Below are 26,930 nucleotides of genomic sequence, written 5' to 3'. Positions count from 1 at the left end.
ATCTTCACCTGTGAGTTTAACAACACCCTGAAGGCCGGACTGAACAAGCACCACAAGAACCCCGCAATGGCGAGAAGATCATGCTCTGTAAACATGTCATTATATGTTTTTCCGACCCTGTTTGCTTGAACTTTGATTAAAATGTAATCTTGAGTTCATTTGCAACTTGTATATATGTAACTCTAACCACTAGTATCTGTAGTAGACTTATGTACTTACTACCATTCTTATGTGCATTTAGAGTTTGTCTGTTTGATTCTTTTCCTTGAGTTAATTTGCAACTTGTATATATGCCACTCTAACCACTAGTATCTGTAGTAGTCCTAAGTATTTACTACTATTCTTATGTGATATTAGAGTTTATCTGTTTGCAACTTTGCCTTGAATTAATTTGCAACTTTTATATATGTAACTTTAACCACTAGTATATGTAGTAGACTTTTATACTTACTGCCATTCTTATGTGAATTTAGAGTTTACCTGTTTGTATCTTTTATGTAACTCATGTACTCTGTAGTTCTTATGTAATGTAACCGGTCCTTTTGTAAAACGCTCTGACACCTTCGGATAAAGTTCGCGCTAGATAAAATCGCATTAAATAAATAAATATGCTAATGCTTCTTCTCTTCGTAAACTGACCTCGACTGCTCGTCCCTTAGTTGCCCATAACACCCTTATTTATTCGGGATTCACATTTCCTGCGCAGCAATCCATCACTTCTCCTCACCCCCTCCCTCGTCTCCACTTGGCTATATGAGTCCACGTACCCACGTTCTCTAATGAGGAGACCGCCGATTGATTATACCTCGGAGCATTAGATTTAGAGCTCCGTATAATTTCACTGAAGTGTTCGAACTCGAGCCCTGCTTGCAGGTATTACCACTGTCACATTTCAGCCAATGAGAGTCTATCTCTCAAACGGAAGTCTGACTGAACTCAGCCAATTGAAGAAGACATAATGTGGGCCAATGAGAGCATGTGCTGCCCGGCAGCCGATTTTGACGCTAATACAGGAAGAGTCCTTCTGGTCGATCGTCCTTCTTTTGTTTTTAGAACTTATCATATGTTCGTCTTGCCTTTCTTTGCTTACGGTTTAAGTTTTGTGTCGCTGACACTGTAGTCAGCGCAGAGAACACTGTGATTGCAGCTGCCATGGCAGGTGACAGCAGGGAACCTGTAAGTTTACGGCGAGATAAGTACTCGGTGCTCTTGCCCACCTATAACGAGAGGGAGAATTTGCCGCTTATCATCTGGCTGCTGGTGCAGAGCTTCAGTGAGAGGTACGTAGCACGTGAGGGTGTAATTTTATTGGTTAACTACCTGTACTTCTCTGTCCAATTGCACGCATTTTATTGAGCCAGGCCACCTTTCTACAGTAGGGTGTCCACCTGGAATGGAGCATAAATCAATTTTGACGTGTTCTTCTCCCAGCTGTCCTATTTAATTCAGGTTAGTGACTGCAAAAAAAGTCAATTTTGCGTACACATCAGAGTCGGTCAAGCAGTAATATAAAAGTAAGTGATAATATAAAATTAAATAAGACAGCTGGGAGAAGAACAAGTAAAAATGGATTTATGTTCTTTAGTTTGTATTTTACATAGCCGTTTTGAACAAACATTCACATGATACTGGTCTTATTTAAAGATATATGGAAAATAAACAATTGATTCACTCCCAGTCACAAGGATCTGGGTTTAATCCATCATGCATTTGCTCACCACCCCAGTTTGGACCAGCTATATTGAAATCAGTCTTGTAGGGACAGTCCAGCCCAAACTGCCAAGCCATGTCCTCCCTGGACCGGAAACCAGCATACTGAGACCGTTTTCAGGGCATCACCCTTCATCAGCCAGGCTAGCTTCAATCCAGTGGTATAGTGAGCACGGGACCCACGTCTGGGCATACCCTTTCCACTTAGGACGACATATGCAAAAGAAACAATTGATGGACGGTATGCTGGACAATGAAAACATTCACCCTCAGTCACAAGGATCTAGGTTTAATCCATCATTATTTTGCTCACGACACCACCCCAGTTTGGACCCAGCCATATGCAAAAACACGATGGATTTAGGCCTAGGTCTCTGTATTGGGGTGAGTGTATGACATTGTTCCGCATTTTGTCCATCAGTTGTTCTTTTTGAATTCGTCACCCTGAGTGGGACAGGTATGCCCAGGTGTGGGTCCCGTGCTCTCCATGCCACTGGAGTCAAGCTATCCTGGCTGATGAGGGGTGAAACCCCGAAACCGGTCCAATGATGCTTGTTTCCAGTCCAGGGAGGGGCTGGACTGTTCCCATTGGGCGCAGGGTCAAGACTGATTTGCACATGACTGGGTCCAAACTGTAATGGCACGGTGAGCAACAAAACAATAGATTTTGGCCCAGATCTCTGTACTGGGGTGAATGTATGACATTGTTCTGCATCCTGTCCATCAATTGTTCTTTTTGCATTTGTCACCCGAGTGGGACGGGTATGCCTAAACGTGGGTCCTGTGCTCTCCATGCCACTGGATTCAAGCTATCCTGGCTGATAAAGGATGAAACCCCGAAAGCGGTCCTAGGATGCTTGTTTCCAGTCCAGGGAGGACTTAGCCTGGCAGTTCGGACCGGACTATTTCCATTGGGTGCAGGATCAAGACTGATTTGCACATGGCTGGGTCCAAACTGGAATGTCACAGTGAGCAAAACATTGATGTATTTTGGCACCGATCTCTGTTCTGGGGTGAATGTATGACATTGTTCTGCATTCTGTCCATCAATTGTTCTTTTTTTCTTATTTAAAGATAGTAATACTAGTAAACATGCATAGAAACAATTGTCACATGGTCTTGTACAAGCTCTGGAAACGCAAACCGTTTGACGTTCACATTTGAGTGCTAACAAAAGCAAAATAAAGTACAGCTACACTGCAAAACAAATAAAGGACTACTTTGTATTTACAGTGCATGGGTGAGATCATTTAGAATTGTAATTATAGTGTATACTTTTGAGATGTATAATAGTCCCTCATTCATTCCAAAGGAAGCAGAGAGATACAGCCAATAAAATGTGGTAAGACTAAAATACCACTGTGGTCAGATCAAGGATGCGATTGACACCGTCTTTCATTAAAAGCTGAAGGTTCCTGCGGAAAAGCTACATGTTTTGGTACCTCTGTTCATCTATTCGTGGGCCCATGTCCATCCATCAATTCTATCTACCCATCTGTACACCATCATTCATCCATCTATCCATCCTCTCAACCACTGCAACCATCTACTCGGCCATCCTCCCATCTACACCAATTAATGCACATACTGTTCATCCACTTATCAATCAATCAATCCATCCATCTACCCCTCTAGTCATCCATCGATTCATCAACCTGTACATCTATCTGCCTACCTACTTAAAGCAATAGTTATCGAAACTTCAACATGTTAATTGAAAACCTATGTATGTAAACCTCTTACTGCCACACATATATGAGAGGAAAATAGCAAAGAAAGAAAATTAATAGGAAACCCGTATTATTAAACGCTGGCAAAAGTAGTACAGGAAACAAGTTAGAGCTCTTCAAATGTCTATCAAAGTTTTCGATTCCCTTCAGTGCTCAGCCTTTTACACTGCACTGGAAACCAGTTCTGATATCTGTTCTGAAGCAAGTTAAAACTGCAACAAGTTACAGAAGAATACTGTATATTATTACGACATTAACGGGCAATGGACTCTGGCTCAAATTAGGCACAGTCTGTGTAAATTACGGAATTTGTGCAGGGTAGAGTAGTATTTTCAAGTAGCACAAGGCAATCTTGGCTATTCGTGAAATGCTAACCTGCAAGCAACAGGTAACAAATGTAACTTACTGGGGGTTCTGGTCCAGGAAAGGGAGGTGCTAAGGCAGAGGTCTTCTGTGTGCCATACCACCCTGGGGGTCCGTGGTGGCATTCCTAGGGGACGCAAATGCACTAGTAAATTAAGATTGCCTGGAAGCGCAATGCTGTTAATTTTTTGCATTTCCAGGCGGTCTTTATTTATATGAAGCGATTGAAGTTGGGTTTGCCATATTTTACAGAGAATAATGCCGGCCATCTTTTCTCATTTTAACAATCTGCAAATGCCCAGGCATGGTTAAGTAGAACTTTCTGCGTACTAGTATGTGTTCATTCGTTACGTGGCTTTTCTGTCTTTCGTTTTCTTTAATTATCAATCAGAGTTTTTAGGGCAGCAATAGAATACCTTTTAAAGTGTGTTGTTCTATCATTTTCTCTTTAAAGTATGTATCGATAACTGGGGAAAAATACTGACTTTTGGTGATTTTTGTACCAGACACTAAAACTCCAGTCATGCCAGCAAGTGTGATCATGAGCCCCGCGGTGGTAGGGTCAAATACACTGCTTAAAACAACAAAATATTCTATAAGTATTTTTTTTCACCTTCATGGCAACTGCAAATAAAATAATGCACATACCTTGAATAAAAAATATATATAAATTAAACAATTTGATGGGAATTGCACTCTTTTACATTATGAAACATTAATTGGTTAACGTGATCGCTACATATATCTGTTTGTGAGTCCAGAGAGTTATTGAATTGAATCCTGCTTGGCGCAGTGCAGAATGATGACTTGTGTATTTATAGGGCTAGATCCCAGCAAGTATAATAAATCATTGCACATATTTGACATTATTTCACAATTGTACTACACACAGTCTTTTCCCCTTGCCGTATTAGCTGTGTTTCTGTTGGTTTGTTGGTTATGTTACTTTCTCAGGTATAGCGCCGGGACGCCCCTTAGCTGGGGCAGCTGTGCGCTTAAGAAATTTCAGTTAACATATCATAACATAACATAAGATAGGCTACCACACAATTATTTAGTCTATATGATAAAACAAGCACTTACCAAGAATAAACATTAGTAATAGCTGACAAGACTGTTCCTAGTACAGGCATTTGCATTAGTCCATTAAAATGACACTTTCCAAAACTCAGCATCCTTACATTATCTCTCAAAAATAATAAATGTCATCATGATACTTCACATGATTGCTTGAATTAAAGCACTTAGAGACCCCTCCCTATCAGCAGCCTTCAAGTACTCTAGGATGCCATTAACAATTCAGGGATGGTTATTTTTAACAAAATGTATGGGAACTGTATTTGTAAAATTAAAAACACCTGGCCACCTTCAACTTCTGTCTAAATGCAGATGTCCTTTCAGGTGAGTCTAGCTGGTAACAGGGAGGAGGCTGAAAGGGCCATATTCAGAGCTCTGATTGCGCTGACACATGGGGCCTCAGAGTAATGACCCGGCCATGGTAACTAACTTATCTTTGAAAACAAAACTGAACAACTGCCAATACTTCTAAATCACTTGTGCTCTCATTTGTAGGTGAACATATTGAAAATCCAACAACATGTACCTAAAACTTCTTATTCTGTCTAGAATTAATCATTTTCTTTTATTTTTCACAGACCAAAAGTAAACATTTTACCACACATTACATTTAAATATACATTGTACTTCAAAACATCATCTTATTTTTTACAAAATCAATTTTTTTTCAAAATTATAACATTCTGCATTACCATCCTCACTTCATACTCTCATTTTCTTTCATTCAACACTCAATACACACACACACACACACTCTATAAATTAGAATTTCATAAACAAAACTTTTTTAGTTGTTATTTGAAACAACAGCCATGGTACACAATAAAGAAACTCGTGGATAAACCAATTTTAGACAATAGCGCTCTATTTTTAATTCCTATGGCTGGAAGAAAATTGGTCTACGTGTTTCGAACTCTCACTTGGTCCAGAGTTCTCATCAGGACCTCAAAGCTCTAAGTTTGTTCCACTCAATCCGACACAAAGATGTAAAATCAGGGCCTCAAAAGGGGCGCCCGTCTTGCTGTCGATGTTGCCTTGTCGAATATGCTTAAATCCAAGCCGCCCGTTCTTTCTTCTCTTTTTTTGTTATATCAAAAGCATTGGGGATGTTAATCTCCTCTCGTTATTGAAGGGAGTACCTTCAGTCGTTGCACTCGCCTCCCTCAATCGAGCACGTCTTCGCTTCCGTGTTTGACGCAACCAAATCATGTGGCCATTTAAGCATATTGTACAAGTCCTTGAACCTGTCCGTTGCCTTTCTGGCTGCACTACGCACTTGTAAGTCCAACATGCACAGCGGTGGGGAGCAATCACATTTTTTTTATGTAGCCCTGCACTGAACTTTCAGTACGGTGGCCCAATACGGAGTCCGGATCGGGCAAGATATACAACTGAATACATTTAAATCTAGTGTTTCTGCACACCCTACGGGTGGACCTCAGGATCTTCTTGCAGGCACAATCGGTAAGTATGGGTCCCAAATCCTAAGTCCCAGCAAAGCCGCAGCTGTGATATGTCCATTGGCCCCCCCTTTAACAGGGCTCAGTACAACAAAGTGATCAAACTTGTTGTCCCCTTAATAAAGAACAGGTATCGAAGACATTTGTGTTATGGAGGCTTAGAGAAGCCTGCCGACCACCAGGCATGGATCCTGCCCGCAAAGACATAATACAGACATCGTAAGTCTCCCTCAAAGCCAGAAAAGAGTTAAGCTCGCCCCTGTATAATGCTGAGTGCCATCTCGGTTTTCAGTCCAGACCTACCTCCTGGATGGTGCCAGTAGTGAACCATCACCAAAGGAAGCTTGCAAGTGTAATGGGCTCTGGTATGAGTTATTTGCAGTGCCTGTGCTCACACGTAATGTGCATTGTGATCCAATAGAGCCTCGCCCTGAACCCTCAAAGGTATATTGGGGGGTAGCAGTATTCAATTGAGAAGAGTCTTGGAAGAAATCCCGCTTTTGCTGGCGCTCACTTTCTCCCAAATCACTGACCGCCACCGAACAGCCCACTGCAACTGGGAAATCCGAGGCGGCCATTCCTCCCTCATTCACTGTTAACCGTAAATTCTGCAGGGCCACTCCCCCAGTATAATGTAAGGAGTATACTATTCAATCCCTGGAAATATGTCCCAGGTAGCTCAACCATTAGTGCTGCAAAGAGGTAAAGGAGACGCAGTAATAGGACCGTCTTGGAGATTGCTATCTGTCCACTGACTGATATCGGCAGGGAACTCCAAAGGAAACAGACAGCCGCACAGCACACAGAGCTCGGGCAAAGTTAAATCTGGTGTTCTATACACATGCCCTCCTTAATACCACATAGAGGCAGGCTCCCCTCAAATCATTTGTTTTGCCACGGATAAGTTGTCGTCCTCTGAGTTGGGTCACAGGGGAAGGCACATGATTTGTGCCAGTTAACTTCCAGTCCAGATAGTCGCACGAAACTTGTTGCGGCCGACATTGCACCCTCCAAGTGAGAAGTTCCCCCACGCATGTAAAGAAGCATCTTGTCTGCATATAGCGAGATATACACATGGCTTCCTAACACTAGTAGACCATGTTAATGCCCCCACTGCCATATTGTCAATGCAAATGGCTCTAGCACTAGTGCAAACGGGTGATATGGGGCAGTCCTGCCGAGTACCTCGCTCCACAGCACACTCCTCTGAAATAACTGAACCTGTCTGTCCGTTTAACAAAGGAGACTGCAAATCCCATTACAAGTAGGGAAGCATATGGGTTCACGCACTACTCCGCCATGCACGACACTCGCACTCACATATACTACTGGCTGGTGTCTAAGAGCCTGGTGCCTCGAGTCCTGCATTGCGAACCTCTTCCGCAACACTTACTCTGATCATTCACCCGTGGCTCTGGAGTTGAAGCTCCGTGGCAAGAGGACTACTGCGTTTACTTGGTGGGTTCCCCATCCTTACTCACTGCTGGTCTTTAAGATCAATGTGGGATCTTTAGACAGCTGTACCACAGTGTGGGAGACATTTAAAGTTTATATAGAGGTGTTGGTCTCAAAGCATGCGGGAGTGTTCAAATCCCTGAGGGACAGATTGTCGCTCCTGGAGAGGGAAATAACCGAACTGGAGTCGAGACACCAAAGCTTAGGTGATAACAATATACTAGGAGAGATTAAAACTAAAATATGGGAATACCATCAAAACCGCCAATAGCGAAGTTGTACACATGGGCAAATATGTAACAGGTAGGCTATATGGAGAGGGGGAAACCCCGGGTGCCACTTTATCAGCTCTGATGCACCCTAGACAAGAGACTGGGGGATCATAACTCTGCGAGATGAGGAAGGTCAACCAATATATGAGACATACCACATAGTGGCTAGATTCCAAAGATACTGTGCTGAGCTATATCACACACGTGTTATGCAGATGAAGGGGCTACAACTGACTGTCTGGAGCACATAGCTATGACATGGCTAACTACGGAACATAGAAAACATTTGATGGCACTGTTGCGCCTTGCTGAGATACGTTCTGCACTTGCAAATATGCAAACTGGTAAGGCGCCAGGCGGGATAGGCTCACAGCAGCCTTTTTACAAAGCTTATCAGGACGTACTTATATCACTCATGGTCACATTGTATGAAGAAGTGGTACAAACTGGCATGATGTCCCCCTCAATGTGAGAGGCCCTGATTGTTACTCTTCTAAAGACGTGCAAACAATCCAATGAGTGCTCTTCGGAACGCCCCTTTCTCTCTTAAATGTTGACACCAAACTGTACGCTAAGGTATTAGCAAAGAGATTGGCAACCTTGATGCAGGGAGTGATGCGTCACGAACAAGCTGCATTTGTTCCCGGTCGTAGCATTACCTATAATTAGGGCTCCCGGTTTTATGGTATTTATTTTTTGACCATTTCCATCTGTATTTATCCATATTTATCTTTTGCCCATTTTGTCTGTATTTATCCGTACTTATTTTGTGTTTTGCGTATAAATGAAGTTTTAAAACTGTACATTCCCATATCTATTTAACTGATAGACGCACACTCGTACTTTGATGTCTGTCATGTTTTAACTATTTAAGCTGCCAAATATTACATAACCATACATTCACTGGTAAATACTAGCATTATACCTTAAATGTATGTTAACATATGCCGTTATTTCAAGAAATTTCATCCTGTTTTTTAATTTCCCATGCTGTCCATCGGCTCATCTACTGCCCTATATTTCAAGATACAGCATGGAGAGTCAATTAAAAGAAAGAAGCACAATTTTCTGTATTTATCCACTTTTAAAAAGAAATGCAGATAGAAAACACATTGTTTTCTGTCTGTATTTATCTGTAAAAACTGAAAACAGGGAGCCTTATCCATAATCTCTGGACACTCTTTGAAACCATACAACAAATAGATCCAGAGATGAGGGGAGCTGCCATTTTCTTAGAAGCTGAAAAAGCGTTTGACTCTGTCGAATGGATATTCATGCGAGCCGTCCTCTACAGAATAGGAGACGGTGAGATGTTCTTTGCCTGATCGAGGTTCTGTACACGACACTGGTGGCTCGAGTCCGCGTGGGCAACACAGTGACATCAGTATTCAATGTCTCCAGTGGTCCCAGACAGTGTTGCCCATTATTGCCTTTGCTGTATGCAGTAGTGGCGAGCCGCTGGTGTGTGCTCTACGCTAATACCATGGGCATAGAGGACTGCGCTTCTCAGGTTACTTTCCTATAATCTTGGCATATGCGGAGAACACCTTGATTTATGTCCGAAACCCGGAGAGGAACCTCTCTCCTATCCTCAGAGAGGTGGTGCGCTTCGGAGGTCTCTCTGGTTTTAACATCAATTGGGACAAAACTATAATTTACCCACTGACCCTTACAGGATACCAGACGCCTTAGAATTCACACTGCACTGGACAAGGTATCAAACTGCCACTGTCGCTAATGGGACGAGTTGCTATCATGAAGGCGGTGGTCCTCCTACCAAATGAAAAGATTAGACCACCCCACATTGTGTTCCATTTCTTTGATGCGGTCATGGATTTTACCATGACCGGGTCATTACTCTGAGGCCCCATGTGTCAGCGCAATCAGAGCTCTGAATATGGTACATGTACGTACTATTGGCTCCATGGCCCACAAATATATATATATATATTATACGCTCCCCAGACATTATGTGGCGCCCCACATAGGCATTATGGTGTGTTTGATACTTTCAACACTACAATGTATGTCTGGTGGAACCTACTGGAAAGACAAGCTAGTTTCCTCCTATACTACCCACATACATCAGTGGAGCAGTGTACCTAGTTGCAGATAGGGCTCGAAAAGAGTGTGGCAATGGCATTACGAAAATTGGGGATTATCAAAATGGGAAATTTACTTCAGGAAGGGGTAGTGAAAGGCTGGGAGGCATTTCAAGACAGGGCAGAGCCGCTGATAGCTCTAATTTGCTTTAAGAATTTCAGAGTCCGACACACAATACAAGACCTTCTAGGTGAGGACATGCAGGAGCCTCCAGCCATGCCAGCACTTTCCTCCCTGATACAATCAGACGCCCCCATTAAGTGAGTAATGAAACTTTACTTTTTGCTCTGGAAGCACGCAGACCGGTCAAGAGAAAAGTGCAATTGGAATGGCAAAGAGATATAGGCGGAGCCATTGATGATGATTGTTGGAGGTACTGTTGCTCTGTGACCAAAATGTATAATTGAATGGGCGACACAGACTGAGTATACTACACAGCAGAGAGGCTATTCAAATATGGGTTACGAGACACTGCGCAATGCCAACGATGCCATGAGCGGGAGGCTGGGTTTTTACATGTTGTGTGTTATTGCCCGAATATATGCGAGTTCTGGAGGGCAATCATTCGGGACCCAGAGACTATTATAGGCTCTTCCTTGGACATGGACCAGTTATTGGCCCTGCTAGGATATAACAAAGGAACAGATAAAGAGTTTAGGCGATTAGAAGCTATAGGTTTTCTGCTGGCCAAACGCTGGGTGGCGATTGAGGTGGGCCAGAGGTCCAGTCAACACCCTGGCGGACTGGCATACCAATACTGTATATTGCAGCACACAGTCAGATGTATACAACTAATTACTCCCCCAAATCGGTATTTTCGGCCGTTACAGACCGGTATTTGAGCTTTGGTATGTAGGGACACATATTTTACAGAATCGGTAAATTTACCGATCGGTAAATTTACAGATTCTGTAAAATACCGAATCGGTATTTCTACCGATTTAGGTAAATTTGGTATGTAGGTGGGACTCTTCTGAGTCCCACAAGCCTTACCGATTCGGTATTTTAGCATCAAATTCAATTTGATGTTAAAATACCGATTCAGGTGTGCATGCACATGTGTGCATGCACACCTGGGCCATATGACAGGCAGACCTGCCCTTAGGGCAGGTATGCCTGCCACATGGCCCCCGAACCTTTTTTGGGGGTGCTAGAGGGTGTCAAAGTGACACCACACCCCCTGCACCCTTGTCATAATCGGTATTTACCGATTCGGTAAATACCGACCGGTAATGCCCCATTCATTCCTATGGGCTTCAAAGCCCATAGGAATGAATGGAGCATTACCGGTCGGTATTTACCGAATCGGTAAATACAGATATTTACCGATTCGGTAAATGGAACATCTGGATGTTCCTACATACCCCCCCTTCTTATTTACCGATTCTTAATTACCGAATCGGTAAAATTTGGTAATTAAAAATCGGTAAATAAGTCCTACCTACATCGGGCCCCTTGTCCCTTGCCATCTCCTTGATATCTCCCTGAACCTCCTGCACTGTGGTTTTGGTTTTTGATTTTTTTAGTATATTTTTTTATGTGGAGCAAATTATAAATACAGAGAGGATATAAGTATTTCATCACAGTTTCGAAGTTCAGGGAGAAATACCAGAGCTTAGGGATGCACTAAAATCAAAAAGTAATTTGTACGATGAAAGGTACAACTGATCTTAACACTTACAACATAGTCAAATGAGAAAAAGAAGATATTTGAATTGATTGATGATAGTAATTGGTCCTGACCAACCCTGGTCCGTCTGAAAATGGCTCAACATCCCCCTCATTATTCACAAATTCTCCTTAGCCTGCTCCTACCCTCATCATTATCAACTTAAGCTATTTCCAGAAAGCCAGTATTTATAAATTCGTGGTACCAGAGGATAAAATTAGGGGGTTCTTACGCCACTAATCTTGCTGGAGTTATTGCAAACATGTATATCTCTGCTAAATGTGAAGTGAAGTGAAGTGAAGTGAAAGGCATTTAAAAGCGCATCATACACTGTACAGTTTCTTGGCGCTGAAACAGAAGGACGGTAGATCACTACCTGGGCAGTGAGAGGGAGAAAAAGGCAAGAAACAGGAAAGAGAGGGACCGGGGGAAGGGGAGATTATCAATTCTAGTTACAGGTTAAACGAAATAGGTGAGTCTTAAGGAGGGATCTGAAGCGAGTGTAGAGTGGAGCCGACCTTATGTCCAGGGGGAGGGCGTTCCAGAGAGAAGGAGCTAGGAATACCAGAAGAGAGTCCTAATAATATTAACTTGGAGCCCTAGAAGACGTTGGTCTGAAAAGTCCAGTTCAGTTTCCTCGCGACAGACTCCCAGAAAGGGTCAATTAACGGGTAGGATGCGAAGATGTGTCCTGCTTCTGCTTGCTCAGCCACACAGCGAAAGCCTTTTGCACCCTGTCTGACCTAAATGATATAAATATGATAGGGTGTAAGATAAAAGTCATTAATAAACTTAAAATGATTAACTTTGACGCTTGAAACATTTAAGACACTCTGTGCGAGCAGATTAGTGTAATTGAGATCCCCTACAGCAATCTCTGATGCCAGTTCCATTTATCCGCTCCAGATTGAAAAGGGTCCAGCCTACCTCCAGCCTCTGCCTCACCAAGGAGATCATCCTATAAGCCAGACTAATATATACCTCAAGAGATCATCATCTTCAGATAGTCCAAAAATGTACTCTGTGTACAGCATAGGCCTTCTGACGTCACAGTACCCAAAAAATGTTGTTGCTGTAAATACCGAAAAAATCTGCCACGAGAAAGAGAGAACCTTTGTTGCAAAGTCTCATAAGAGAGAAAATTACGTCCCTCAAATAACTTCCCTAATGTAAGGAATTGACTTCCCAACATGTCAAAAGCTCTCATACACTTGACAAGGCCAGTTGTGATTATAGCCCAAGTATGTATATGTATTGTAAAGGGTGATAGCCAGCAGTATTGTTTTAGGATAAAACCAAAAAGAGAATTAGTCCCATAGGGTCTTAAACATAGTCCTTTTAAAGTAAATTGTGTCATTAATGCCACTGTGGGGTGCAACGACCTGACGCCGTGGTAGATACTCTGGAAACATATGTCCCTGCAGCCACAGCCCCCTACCGAGTACATTCATTAATTGGGACATGAATGCAGCAAAATATACCCGCAGACCTAGTAAGGACAGACCCTCCTCCCCTTTCTCATGTGGTAATTGAAGTAACTGTATATTAGATCCAGGTCTCCGATAACTCCAGATACATTTCTTCCAAGATGCCTCAATCCTTGAAAACCTGATTTTAGGGAGATAGAAAGGTATACAGCTAAACAGATAAAGATATTGAGACAGAATTATCATTTTAATGAGGTTACATCTCCCAATTCTCCCCGACTGAGTCTATTCGACTTATTGAAAGTCTCCTCTTTCCTCATTTGATTTGATTTGAGCATTTATAAAGCGCACACCTGCCCAAGGATGTCTAGGCGCTGAAACCAGAAAATATGGCGAGGTTGCCGATGGAACTGAGTAAAAAAAGTTAGTGGCTGAAGAGCCAGGTTTTTAGTGCTTTCCTAAAGGCTAGAAGTGTTGGGCTGTTCTTTATGCGGGCTTGGGAGCATGTTCCAGGTTTTAACAGACCTTTAGATGTACTTCTTTTAGCGACGGAAAATCCCTTCGGTACTCCTCCCAGTGCTGCTGTAAAAGATCAAAAATCACAGCTAATGTTGGAGATCCAGCCAATTGGAATCTGCACTCGTTGGATACTGGCTCCCGGCTGGAGTATCCCAGGTGGTAGTGACAGCTGAGAGAGCAGTTGAAGAGGTGACCATCTCTGAGACTCAGAGAGTGACATTTTTGGGGGTAAGCTCAGTACTGTTGGGGGTCCCACAGGATCTCTTCATCCGATGTTGTAGGATCGCGAACCCCTGTGGAGAAGGCCATCGTCACAAGCTCTGTCATATAGGAAGTTCTGGTATAGCCATTCGAAGCAACTGATCCACTGATACTTGATACCAATTGTTTCTGTTTACTTCTGGCTCTGGAAGACCTTTGATTTTTAGGGCACTCCACAGCACCTGCATTCCCAGTCGGACAAGTCTCTCTATCTGCGTCAGACAGACTCCCAGAGTCCGATAATTGTAATTAAAGCCTCAGCAGGTTAGAGTGGGGCATGAGCTGAGGATATGAGTTGCTGAGTGTTGTCAGTACTCCCGCTGCTCCATGCTGCAGAGACCATCAAGCCTTCTGTTACTGCCAGGGAGTGGTTATCAGTCACTGGTTCCTGTAGCCCCCTCCTCCCCATGAATTGACATTGGGTCGGCGCAAGTGGAGCTGCCTAATGTAGTTACCTCCTTGTCACTTCAGGTCCAGATATGTACCTCATGGATGAGGAATCCCAAGGAACGCCCGGGGTTGACTCCGATCTACTCCCTATTATCTCCACTACCCCAGCCTCAGGCTTGAGGGGTGAAATATATTGATCTAGAGTCCTTTGCAAGGATGGTGTCAAGGTTGTTATGGGTGAGGGGAATGCGCTCCTATCCTCCTCAGGGTTCAAGGAAGTTCCCAACTTTTTGTCCTGAGTTTGATCTGACGGTTCAAGGTCAAGCTTGGTATCAGACACCTGTAGCCCATCCTTTACAGATATTCGCCAAAGTAGTAGCCTTAGTATTTGTGTTTATGGGAGGAGCTTTAGTGGGCTGAGATTTCCTCCTCCCTGTTCTACTCGGACTGGTAGGACGAGTCAGAGGGCCTCTAGGACCAGATCCTTCTGTGGCTGCTGCTTTGACGAACATCCTGCCCCAGTAACGACTTGGAGAGTACCATACAAAGCCCCTCGTAATTCTCTGTAGCCACCGCCAATAGCCAGGTCCCCGGGAAGAGGAATAAAATAATGCTGCAGGCAGAGAACCCAGATCCATTTTGGAGTTCCTTCTCTGATATTGCTGTAGCTAGGCCCGTTCACCGAACTGCTGATGTCTACTATAAGCACAGTACTGTCGCTGCTCAGGGCCCCATCTCCCCTTGGGCCAGATGTCAACCTCATTGTTCTGCTGAGCCATAGACCACTGCCTCCTGCACCCGAGAGAGCCGCCTCATGATCATCCAGAACGGCCCCCAGGAGCAGAGGGCAGGAAATGAGCCCCCCTCCCACCGTCCTGCTCCCACCAGCAGCTGCAGTCAGCGACCACAATACTGTCGCCTGCACCGTCCGTCCAGCCAACCCAAAGCAAGCCAGCAGCTCCCACCATGCTGAGGTTCCATCAGTCATGGACGAGATCAAAGGAGGTAAGTAGCAGTAGCCTCCATCAAGCCGTCATTGATTTTAGTCCTAGAGGTGGCTCAGAAGTGGTCGGTGTCCTCCGCACTGCCCTCTTGCTCTACCCAGGATTCAACATTCAAACCTTGTCTGATTCAGCCCTCCCTGCACAGCGTCTTGGCTACTAGCCATTCAGCTATGGGCGGGTCCAGAGCCGGTGGGGAAGTGTCTGCAACATAACGCTGAATGTCTGACTCATTAACCGCCACTCCCGCCGCATTCAGCATGCGGTAGTAGTGCAGGAACACCCATGCATAAACAGAAGTTGGTCTGCAGAGTCTTTAACTGGGAGGATAGTGTGTCCTCCAGTCTCTTCCCGGAGGAACCAAACTATTATGCTCTCCGATTTGTCTCTTTCCGCATGAGCTCTCGCTGTGAATGCCCTATTGTCATATTGACGCAGGCGTTCCACCAGCGTGAACATCTTCTCTCGTTCAGCGAGCATTCGTTCTCAGCCAGCTGGCCTCTCATTTAATTCCAACAGGAAGCCAATGAGGACCAACTATTGCAGGGAAATATCTAAGTGCAATTAGGCACGCACCCCCACCTTGTTAGAGATGCAGTAACCGTGCACAACCACTTCATAGGCCTCTCCTTCAACCCCCACTGACTATGCTGTGCCTTCATTATTGAGCCAAAGATCAGTGATTGGTCACTACAATGCAAGCAAAACTCCTGGTCCTCCACCAGGGGTGGGTCAAACCGCCATGTGTGGGTGTGCAGTATCTACACCCAGACCACCGAAAGAAGCATACCAGAGGGCAATGGTCAGAATATATCCATACTCGATGCTCCGTGTCTATCACTCTCTCACATGCTACCAGAACACCCAAGTACCTTTTCCAACCACACCTCCAGGTCATACAGACCAGAGCGGAACAAATACACCCTGCCCCAGGGTTCCTCAACCAGCCCCAATGCTGCAACCAAGTGCAGTAGGCATTTGCCAGTTTAGCTGCCAGCGCCAAGTGCAACGAGGTGTGGGATCTGTCCAAATTGACGTCTGTGACACTATTAGTCTCCCTCCGCTATTCACTCATACGGTCACATGTAAGGGAGAAGGAGCATCAGACCATTCAGAAATGAAGGTTGGTCAGTGTTGGGAGCGTATACATAGAGTAGTGCAGTGTCCCTACCATCCAGTCGTCCCAACACAGGAACATATCTACCCTTTGGGTCAATAACTGCCTTGTGCAACTGGAAAGGCACCCCCGGTCTGATCCACATGAATGCCCCCATCGCAAACACGTAGTAAGCTGTGCAATATAATTGCCCCGCTGTCTCTTGTGAAGTATTTTGCACTCTGCATCTGACAAGTGAGTCTCCTGTAGGAATGAAACCTGTACCGCCCTCCGTTTTAAGTAAGCTAGCACATGATAGCAGTTGGATAATGTGGACAGTACCCGTACATTCCAGGTTATCAAATTAAGTAGATCAGCCATTCTGACAACATTTGTGTGGGTTAGGGGCACTCCACCAGACACCCCCTTCAGATCCCCAACCATCACACATATATTATATGCACACCCGCCAAGAACACACCACACCCAGATCCAACATAAAAAACAACCACAAAGTAAACACCCACATCCCCCACCAACCCCAGACTAAGACATGTGTACATCCTGACCAAACAGAGTAATGGCCTAGAAACTAAGGCAGAGCAACAATGGCCAACCAAGTCCATGTTGGAAAACTCAAAAGGGACAAATGACCAGCCAGTCATGCAGTAAGTGTATAATGCAATAATTCAAAGTGCATGAAGTCCAAGCCCCGTGCACCTACCCAGTCTCCCCCCAGACAATAACAAAGGAGAAAAAGATAAAAAGATTTTAAGTCAGTAAGACTGTAGATGATACAATGCAGTCTCCACAGCACAGTAGTAGATGCTGCTCAGCCCCATATAGGAGATAAAATGATGCGGTCCCCCATACCCACGGTAAACCCACCCCCACCCCACCCCCCCGCCCCCGCCCCCCGGAGAGTGCACTCTAATCTAGGCAACGTGGAGCTCACCAGGCTCGAGGCAGACTCTCCCCCCCTACGCAAATGTGTGTCAGGGAGTGGGGAGCTCCTGCCGGAGCGCAGGCAGGCTGCCATCTCCAACGTCCTAGTTTGTTCCTCAGCTTCTTGCTGCTTGGTCGGTCGGCGTGCACCCCGGCATCGAGATCGTCCACATCTCCGACATGCTGATCAGCGGAGGATCGCAGGCTGTGGGTGCATGCCTCCTTATCATAGCTTTCCAGCAAGGCAGGATCCAGGAAGAAATTAGTCTGTTCCTCCGCTTGCATTCTCAAGTGGGCTAGAAAGAGGAGCGAATAAGGTATCCCCAGTTCATAGAGCCGTCTTTTAATGGGGAGGAACGAGGTGTGCTGTGTTTGCACCTGGAGGATTAAATCCGGATATACTGAAATCATGGCATTTTTCACCGCAAAGGGGCCATGGGGCGGCCCTGCTACAGAAGGAAATTCCTGTACTGAAAATTAAGGAGATGGGCCACCACCCAACGGGGTGGGGCCCTGGGTTTTGCAGGAGAAGCAGGGACCCTGTGCGCCCGGTCCAAAGCATAGAATTCAGATAATCCCTCAGGGGCCACTACTTCCTGGAGCCAGTCCTCTTGGAAATCGAGCATGATGTTACCCTCCACTCCCTCCTAAGGCCGTCATCCTCCCAGCCACCTTCTTAGAGTCCTCACGAATATGGCCAAGCTCACCAGCAATAGAGTCAATCTTACCGTCTAGGTGCTCATCAGTAGCGTCGATCGTAGCCAGCAATTTATCTAATTTGGAGTCCATGTTAGAGATGGCCCCACCTTGCCCCCCTGCGCCCTGCTTGATCCCCTCTCATTGTGGGGCACTCTGTGGGAAATCATCTCTGGTCCTCTGTGTACGACCCATGTCTTTCGCAGGGCAAGGAGAGCTAGGCTCCCCCCCCCCCCCCCCCCACACACACACACACTCTTCAGTACTCTCAGCCAAAACCAGTGCCACCAGCAGTTACAGTTCCGCAAACTTCCCTGCTCCCCAAAAATCCATAGCGTCAGAAGGTGGAAGTCTTCCTTGTGGAACAACTGTATCCAGAGGACCTGCCTGTCAGGGAGGGCCACCGAAGTCTGCCACTGTGCTCCTCGTCAGGCAGTACCAGGGACAGCCCCCCACAACACAATCCAGAGACTGGTTAACTCGGGGCAGGTCAGAGTTGCTACGGCCAGAAGATTACCAAGTCTGGCCCCAAAGTGGCGGCAGGAGGGCCGGCAGTGCCCATGGTCGAGTTGCCCTTTATACAGCTATAGGAGAATGGAAAATCTGCCAGTACCAAGCCGGGCCTCCTGGGGCTCCTAGTTATGCTGCCTTCACTGGAGGAGGCCTCCACACCACTGCCTCATCCTGGTTTATACCCCGTGCAGAGGTTCGCCACTGGCTATGGCCAGTGGGGAGGGTCTGCCAAGATCAGTTTGGGCCCCCACCAGGTCTGAGAAAATTATAAATGGGTGGGGGAGAGGGCCTCCACGCTCCTGTCCTCCACACAAACGGCGTCGCAATCGAGCTCACCACCCACCACATGCTTGTCTTCTGACACCACTTTGCAATCTTCACTAGACTACGGAGCCGCCATCTTGGGAACGTGTCAGAAGAGGAGCACCAGGGCAATCACATACTGCGCAGCTCTTTTCTGGTCCCTCTGTCCTCACAACAAATCTAGTGGCCTGGGGCACCCGGGACGCTGTTCGGTGCTGGGTGTTGTGGCCTGGAAGGGATTGGGGTTGTGTGGGTCATCGAGGAGCTCTGGCTCAAAGCTGCTCACGGTATGGCGGCTGGCTCCGCCCCAGCTGCAGCTATCATTCGTGTAGAGGGTGCAATTGCATTGGTGCCCAGGAGTGTGATGGGATTAACAAGACCCCTAAAAATGGGAGCAGCGTTTTGTCTATTTCAGGTTCATAATGTCTTTTTTTTTATTTATAAGTCTCACATTTAGTGTGGCTTATGTGATTCTAAAAAAGTATCCGTGAAATGATCTCATATGCCCCACTTACTGCACTCAACCCTGAAATAATTTTCATAACGTTTTGGAGGAGGGTCCGATTTCAAAATATTTTGGATAGGGGGCTCAGATTAAATCATTTCAAGACCTCTGTGCTAAGGTAGAGAACCTCCACAGTTTAATGGGATGCAGAAAATTAGGTAAGTAGTAACCGGTGTGTAGTCCCCGCCGCAGACAGCATCAATCCACATTTCAGCTTGTTGACGGTGCTACTTCCTGACCATGCTGTGTATGTCTCTTTATATGCCACAAATTTTACACACATTGGTGACACACAACACAACTGAACATTGCATCTTTCAAGGATTAAGGGGAATTTAAAACCCAGGTTAAAAAAACATTGGGAATATCTGCCAGCTTGATGGAGCAGTCACTCCACCTCTGGTGGATGGGCTTCCAACCCATTTGACTCCACTCTATAGTTCCATTAGCACTGATCCATCGCCAACTTTGCAGGTTCAGGATGGATGCACCAGACCTTATTCAGGAAACTCTGATCCATCTACTCATAAGCACAGCTGTCAATGAGCCACTGTTTAACTTGAAAATGCCGCTCTAGCAAATTACTGCATAGTTGGTATACAGTACATTTAGCAGAAAGCAGATGTTTGCATGTTGCATACCAGGAATTTGAAGGGCTGCAATCTGGTGGTGCTAACATTAAGCCAAGTCAATTAAGGGTGGTTTATCAACCTTGGAAGGATCACAGCTAAAATGGCCCACAGATACTCTAAAGGTAAAGGAAAGGACGACAGGAGGTTCGAAAGAGGTGAGGAAATATTGTCAGTAAGGTAATATTGAGTTGAAGAAAAATGGGAGAAAGGGAGGGAAGATTATATGGGCCAACACCATCAGTTCTTTCTCCCTTTCCATCTTAAAAGCTGCTGCCCCATTTCTGTTAAATTTAGGAGCACTAAGAAAGAGACTGACCACTAATATTTAATTCTATTGTAAACTATGGAAAGCATGGAATGAAGTGTGGCACATAACTGAAAACTGTCAGTTTATGTTTTTTCTTTAAATGGTTATTCAGCAAAATGGTAGACCATCTCATGTCGAACGTTTGAAGTGGCTAGAAGGGAGCCTGTTTCCCATATGATTTGAGATTGTTGACATTAGTGTTAATAAATAAAGAGGGGAAACCTTTGACTGAGAGGAACTCATGTAGGCTGATAGCCATCCTGACATTTGAAATTAAAATATTTGATAAAGTTGTAGCAGTCAGTTTCCATGGAATCAAGGGATCACTGATACACCCAGAGCAGTATGGCTTCATGACAGACAATATTTTAGGCACCTCTATAGCAGTATGGAACTTACAAACTCCTAGAGCAGATGTTGGTCCTATCGTTAGACTCCTCCAAGACCTGTAACTTGAAGCCCTTATATGATGGCAGACATGAAAAAAATGGAATTTGGCATAAAAGTCTTGTCTTGGATCAAGCAGTTTGCAGGTGAACGGCGGGATTCTATGGTGGCCTTGCCCTCTCTCGAGTGGGGGAAACACCGGTCAAGGATTTAACATGTTGCCTTTACTGTTTGCTCTGGCCCTAGAGGGACTGGCATGCGCTGTCCCAGGTAAAGCCTTGTTTCAAGACCTCAGATAGGAACCTGAGTGGGATGAAATATTACTTAATCCGATGATATCTAATTATACTTAGCTGACATAATCACCCAGGTAGGCAGGAGTTAGCTCTGTGTAATCTGTTGTCTCCAATAGATGTAACATCAGCATGTATATTCATTGGCTCTCTTAAGTGTTATAAAACCATCAAAATGCTTTTAAAAAAGAGCAAGTTAGCACTATCAATCCATGGGAAGGTAGGAAGACCCTATTTGTCTATATTGCTGCATAGTTCATGCTTTTATGATGGAGAAAAGTAAGTTATATGGGTCATTTAAAAAAAGCTCTAAAAATATTACGAAGTGTTTGATGTTCACCTAGATTGTTTTTATTCAATGAAACAACTATGTCGATTACTTTATTAGGGAGGAGGCAGGAGGTGTAAAGTTCTTCTCTTGCTCCCAAATATTAAAAGCATTTCTCACTCTGGATGTTGAGGCTACATTCTTATGTTTTTTAAAATTTGTTTTTTAGTGGACATGACTACGAAATCATTATCATAGATGACGGAAGCCCAGATGGTACACTAGAAGTTGCACAACAATTGGAAAAGATATATGGCTCTGATAAAATTGTGAGTTCCAGTTTACTATGTGAATGTACTAGAGGGTGTGCTTCAGAAATATGTACACAGTTGACAGATTTTCGTTTGTTTAAATATCCAACACATGTTTTGGATGATATTGCTACAATTCAGTCCTGCCAGAGTGAGGACCTTGATTGGTATATAGTCCTCCAGAGGCGAGAGATACATTTCATTTAATGAAAATAATGTTAAATAAATGTTTATGATTATTTATAGAAGTTGACAATATGTTTAACTCAATGTATATTTTCTTTTTTGTCATGAATAACTTAAGAGCAGACAATTAAAATATTTTTCAGATTGATCACATTGCAGAGTTTACAAGCATAGATGATTTTAAAGTACTCTCCTAATTTCCTCTTGTATCACCAACTCTGTGCTGCTTTCCACACCCCTATGAAACACCTTCCCAACAGCTCCTCCCACACTCCATACAGTAGAGGCGCTGATTATAAACCGATCCCTCCGGAGGCTTATTATTCGCCTCTACCCTATAATGCTGGAGGAATCCCCTGTATATAACCTGGAAGTCCAATCCATCTGGGAGGCAGATATAACTCCTCCTCTAACTGAGGAACGGTGGTGCTACTGCTGTACTCAATCCAGTGGTCTTATCTTATACCAAAGAACGTAATGAACCCCTGCCCAATTATATAGAAAGTGTCTGTCGGGTGACGCGAGGGGCCTGCACTACTTTGCCCCCATCCACAATATCCCCCCTCCCCCTTGTGGCACCACTGCAATATGTAAAGTACAGTCAGGCGTAGTCCCAACGACTAACATCTGTGCTTCTCCTTCTGGCTAAGCGCAGGCTAGCCATCCTCTGGGGGATACACCCAGCCCCTCAATTCAAGAGCTGGCTGTGAAATTCAGTATATTGTCAGGAGCAACTGGGGACCTATTGGAAACTAATGCCAAATTGATCAGGACCTAAGCACCTATGGGCTCCTCTGAGCTCTCCAGGCTGCAATCAGGCCTCCAGCTGAGCCCTACAGTCCTCATGGGCAAATTAGTTGAACCTGTGCCAACGACTTAGCCTTTGGCAACTCAAGATAAACCTGATACACTGGAACTGATTTCTTCTTGTACTGTGCGTGTGTCCCCACCCCCTCCCCCCCCCCCCCCATGTACCCCCTCCCTCACTTTCCTCTACATTTCTTATACTAGGTTCCAAGGGATGGTCCTAAAATATCAACTCTGCTGTTATACATGCCATAATTCATATTGTCATTCAGTCAGTAAGGTTGTGCTTGCCTTGATGTATGCGTGTGCTTGCCTTGATTGTATGCATACCATATAAGCTTGTTTTTCCCTTTTCATTTTTATGTTACTTTATCCTTTAAAAATCGATTATATATTTTTTTTAAGTACTCCTTTGATTTGAAGTGAGACTCATTCTGCGAGTATGTCACCAATCAATTCTACTAATAGAAATACGTCATTGTAAGAAAATGCCTCTTTTTGCATGATTACCCCTAAAGGACTGATGCTGCTGGTTTTGTGATTCTAAAGGTGCAATGAGTCCTGCTAAACAGGCCTCAGTGCAGGGTCTCTGCCCCTTAAAACATGTATGTCTGATTGGTTCACCCATAATTGCCATACGTTAACTTACTTATAAGTCCCTAATATATATGTGGTACCAGGGTTACCCTGGGCCTGTAGGTTGAAGTGTCCCTCGTGGACTGATGTACTTATTGTGTGACCAAAAAGTTGACAAAGTAAAGCATGACTCCCAGACAGAGCAGTTTTCAAACTGCTAACTTGACTTTGCCATTTAAAATATTGACAAAGTCTGGACCTTCATTTTTAACATATATATGTCACCACTAAGGCAGGCCTATCGAGTCTTAAGGTAGAGTGCTGTATATTGAAAAGTAGAACATGTATTTTTGCATGTTCTAACCGTAAAAACCCCTAAATTGTAATTCTTGGTATAGAAAGGCTTGTAGCCCCGTTGGAGAGTACAGGGTTCCATGCTGACAACTCAGCTGTGCTAACTTCTGATTCTGACTACTAAAGTTGGACTTCAAGGCATCAAAAACAATCATATAATATACCTGATGTCCGAGTCGGACTTAATGTAACTTTTAAGTAAATGGCAACTTTAGAAAACTGCCACTCTGTTACCCAAAGTCTTCCAGTGACGTTTACAGTTGCTGGCCACAAGACTGCCTTCGGGCCACCCTGAGGGGAGGTGTGAAGGACTCTCAGGAAGGAACACAAACTGCCTGCCATTAGAAGAGGTGCTACATCTCCCTGGCAGAAAGGCCAAATAGATTTGAGCTCAAAAAGTGAGCTTAAAGGGTAACCCGCCTGTGAAGGGCAAATGGTGGACACACAGGAGAAGGGCTGCTTTTGGTTCTGGTAGACAGTTTGGTGTTTGGGACTGAGAGAGGGGTAAACAGTTGCCAAACCAGTTTTCCCATGGACGTGTAGCCCTAAGGTAGTCACACCTCTGGGATGGGCTTCCATGATTCACACACTGAGAGAGGGGTTCAGCCATCTTGGGAGTGCTAGATGCCACACTTTGCAGGAAGTCTTCGTCCGGCGGGAGGGGGCCTGGTAACTTATTGACTAGTAGTTGCTGCATCCCCCAAGGTCATTTTCTGGGCATAAAAGTGGCATCCCTTGCATTCAGATCACGCCTACATTGGACAGAGAACTGGGGAGGACTGCCCTGCTGTTTTCTGGACCCGGCAGAGAGAGGACCTGGACTGCATCGCTGATCCTTGAGCTGGCAAATAGACTACCTTACCTGTGGTGCCCTGCTTGATGAAGAGTCATCCCGAGACACAGACAGAAGGAGTGACTCCAAGAGTCAGTTGTCTGACTTCCCGTTGCAGCTACAGCACCACACAAGTTAAAGAAGCCGCCTTGGCGAGTTGGTAGCAGAGTTTGGCAGACCACCGAAGTACAGCCTTAGATCTCCAGTCTCAACGCTCAAAAGTAGCACCTGAGCCTGCTGGACCCAGGAGATTCATTGGAGTGTAGTTTGGTCGCCCAAGATGTACACAAGCCTGAGTTAAGGTTAACCGCTAGTTTCGCTATAACCAGAGACCAGTAGACCAGTGGAAACTGTCTTATGGCTGGACTTCAGCCGATCTTCGAGGGGCATCAACCTCTGTGGCCAAAGTTGCTCCACCATGTTCATGGACCGATGGGTGGCCCCAGGAAGATCATTTTCACCGGATGAACATCTTGTATCCTATGCATCAGGACCACTCCATTGAGGTCTCTGGCTCTGGTCATAGAACTTGGAACTAGACTGGAGGCTACTTTGGCTGTGAGGTAACTGTCCTACCAAGCCTCATTAGTGCCAATGACTCTCTCCCTGCTGGGGTTGGTCGCCTAGATCGGACTGGAGTAGACATGCTTAACTTTACAAACGTTTTGCAAGTAACCACAGGAGTTGTTTACAATTTGAATGAAAAACTGTGATTTATTATTTGCTTAATAATTTATCCCTCTGAAACCCTCTAGTGGATATCGTTCATTTTGGTGTCTCCATTTTATACAAATGAGCTATGTTAATATATTGGAGTTGAAATTCCTTTGTGTCGCATTTCTTTCCTATCCAACAGTTGTAGGTGCTTTGCACTTGTTCCTTTCACAAAGCCAGATTGCTTGAAGCCACAGCTACCAAGGTTTGGGCTAAAGTTTTGCAAACAAGCTTGCCTGGACCCAAGACACGTTTGCGATGTATTACACGGGGAGTTCATACAACCATACCATATCGCACATGCAGGTCTGCAAATAACAGAATTTGTATTAACCAATCCAGCTGTACTCCTTTTATCCACTTTGAAAGAGGAAAAGCTGAATTGCTGTAATTCGGACGCATATCCTGCCGATAATGCATGTATTTTGCATGGATATCAACGACATATATTCAACTCTACTAAACTATACCACCACATACCCCAGCTCCTCATGATATATTCATAAGAAAGCGCCTGATGCTACTTCCAAACACTCCTTTGTATGTGAATAGATGTATGTGTTTATGAATGTATAATATATATTGATATGTGCATCATGTAATATGCTGAATGTGAGGAGGGACAATGAATCAGGAGGGTGGGAGCCAAAAATTAGCCATGATGATCCTCTTCTTAAACAGTGCTAATAAATATTAAACAGATCTGCATGTATGTTTTCTATAATGGTTTTGTGTGTTATACCAAGTACAGAAGAGGTCAAATCTGTAGAGAGAGGTAAGATCACAACAACTAGGCTTTGTGAGTTGTTTTCTGTAAAACATTTCTGAATTGAAATCTCTGGGACATTAACCAATCTTTCCTCAAGTCAGTTATGCTCTTCTGTGTTTATACCACCTTTGTACTGTAGTAATTAAATTAGTGAATCCGTGTTTATTAGTACACTTGTTCTACTGGACCACTTATATTTTCACTGGCATGATATAAATGTATATTCTTAAAAACCCAGATGTTTCGCTTGAGACATCTCCAGTCTTTCATCTATTTATTTATTTTTCTGTTTTATAGAGCGTGAACTTGGCCCGTTAGGCTAAGAAGGGGGGTGGGAACATTCGGGATAGAAAAAAACAGGTATATACATATTACAAGAACGAGGGATCCCAGGGTGGGATGCCTGGAAGTGCCGGGTGGATAGCATCCGGATCGTCCAAGGTGTGGCAGTAATAGAATGTAGAGCAAGGTCGCTGAGGTGATTACAGTGTAAGAGTTAGAAGAGGAATTTAGCCCCACAAGCTTGTACTTTGGAGGAGATGTGGCCTATAGATTATGCTTGAGGGTATAATCTGACTGAGTTTTAAACCCAGTTTGCTTAACAGCTCGTTGTACAATCTAGTCCCATGACCCCTGAGCATGTGTTCACACTCATAGAATCAATGCCTTTTCGGCATCTACTGTGGCAGGCACTTATTCCTCACTATTCATTAGGTAGTTAAAATAATGCTTCAACATGATGTTTCTGTAAGATATAATCAATCTAGTTGATACTTCTCTATTTTGTAAGTGCCACCTGAATTCTACATAAAATCACCGTGCCTAATGATTCTAAATTCACATTAATTATTGATAGTGGCCTGTATCACAGGTAGAACTGTGGGATATTACCCGACTTCATTAATTCCAATGAAACCGCCCCATTGAAGGGCACCGCTTTATATGTTTTATTGTAGAATGCTGCATGCCATAACAGTTTGCAAACTGGAGCTGCTTCAC

General features: G+C 44.4%; 1 protein-coding gene across 1 annotated transcript in view; it reads left to right on the top strand.

Annotated features, from left to right (window-relative positions):
- The first annotated feature begins 1,026 nt into the window (after positions 1–1,026).
- Positions 1,027–26,930, top strand: part of DPM1 (dolichyl-phosphate mannosyltransferase subunit 1, catalytic) — a 107,456-nt gene continuing 81,552 nt past the window's right edge. Inside the window, exons 1-2 of the mRNA XM_078652046.1 lie at positions 1,027–1,280; positions 21,612–21,711. Coding sequence (XP_078508172.1) covers positions 1,153–1,280; positions 21,612–21,711 — 228 coding nt within the window. The 5' untranslated portion in view covers positions 1,027–1,152. The remainder of the gene's footprint in view (positions 1,281–21,611; positions 21,712–26,930) is intronic.

Source organism: Lissotriton helveticus, chromosome 7 (genome assembly GCF_964261635.1).
Source record: "Lissotriton helveticus chromosome 7, aLisHel1.1, whole genome shotgun sequence".
Taxonomy (NCBI): Eukaryota; Metazoa; Chordata; class Amphibia; order Caudata; family Salamandridae; genus Lissotriton; species Lissotriton helveticus.
This window is presented reverse-complemented; position numbering and strand designations above follow the sequence as displayed.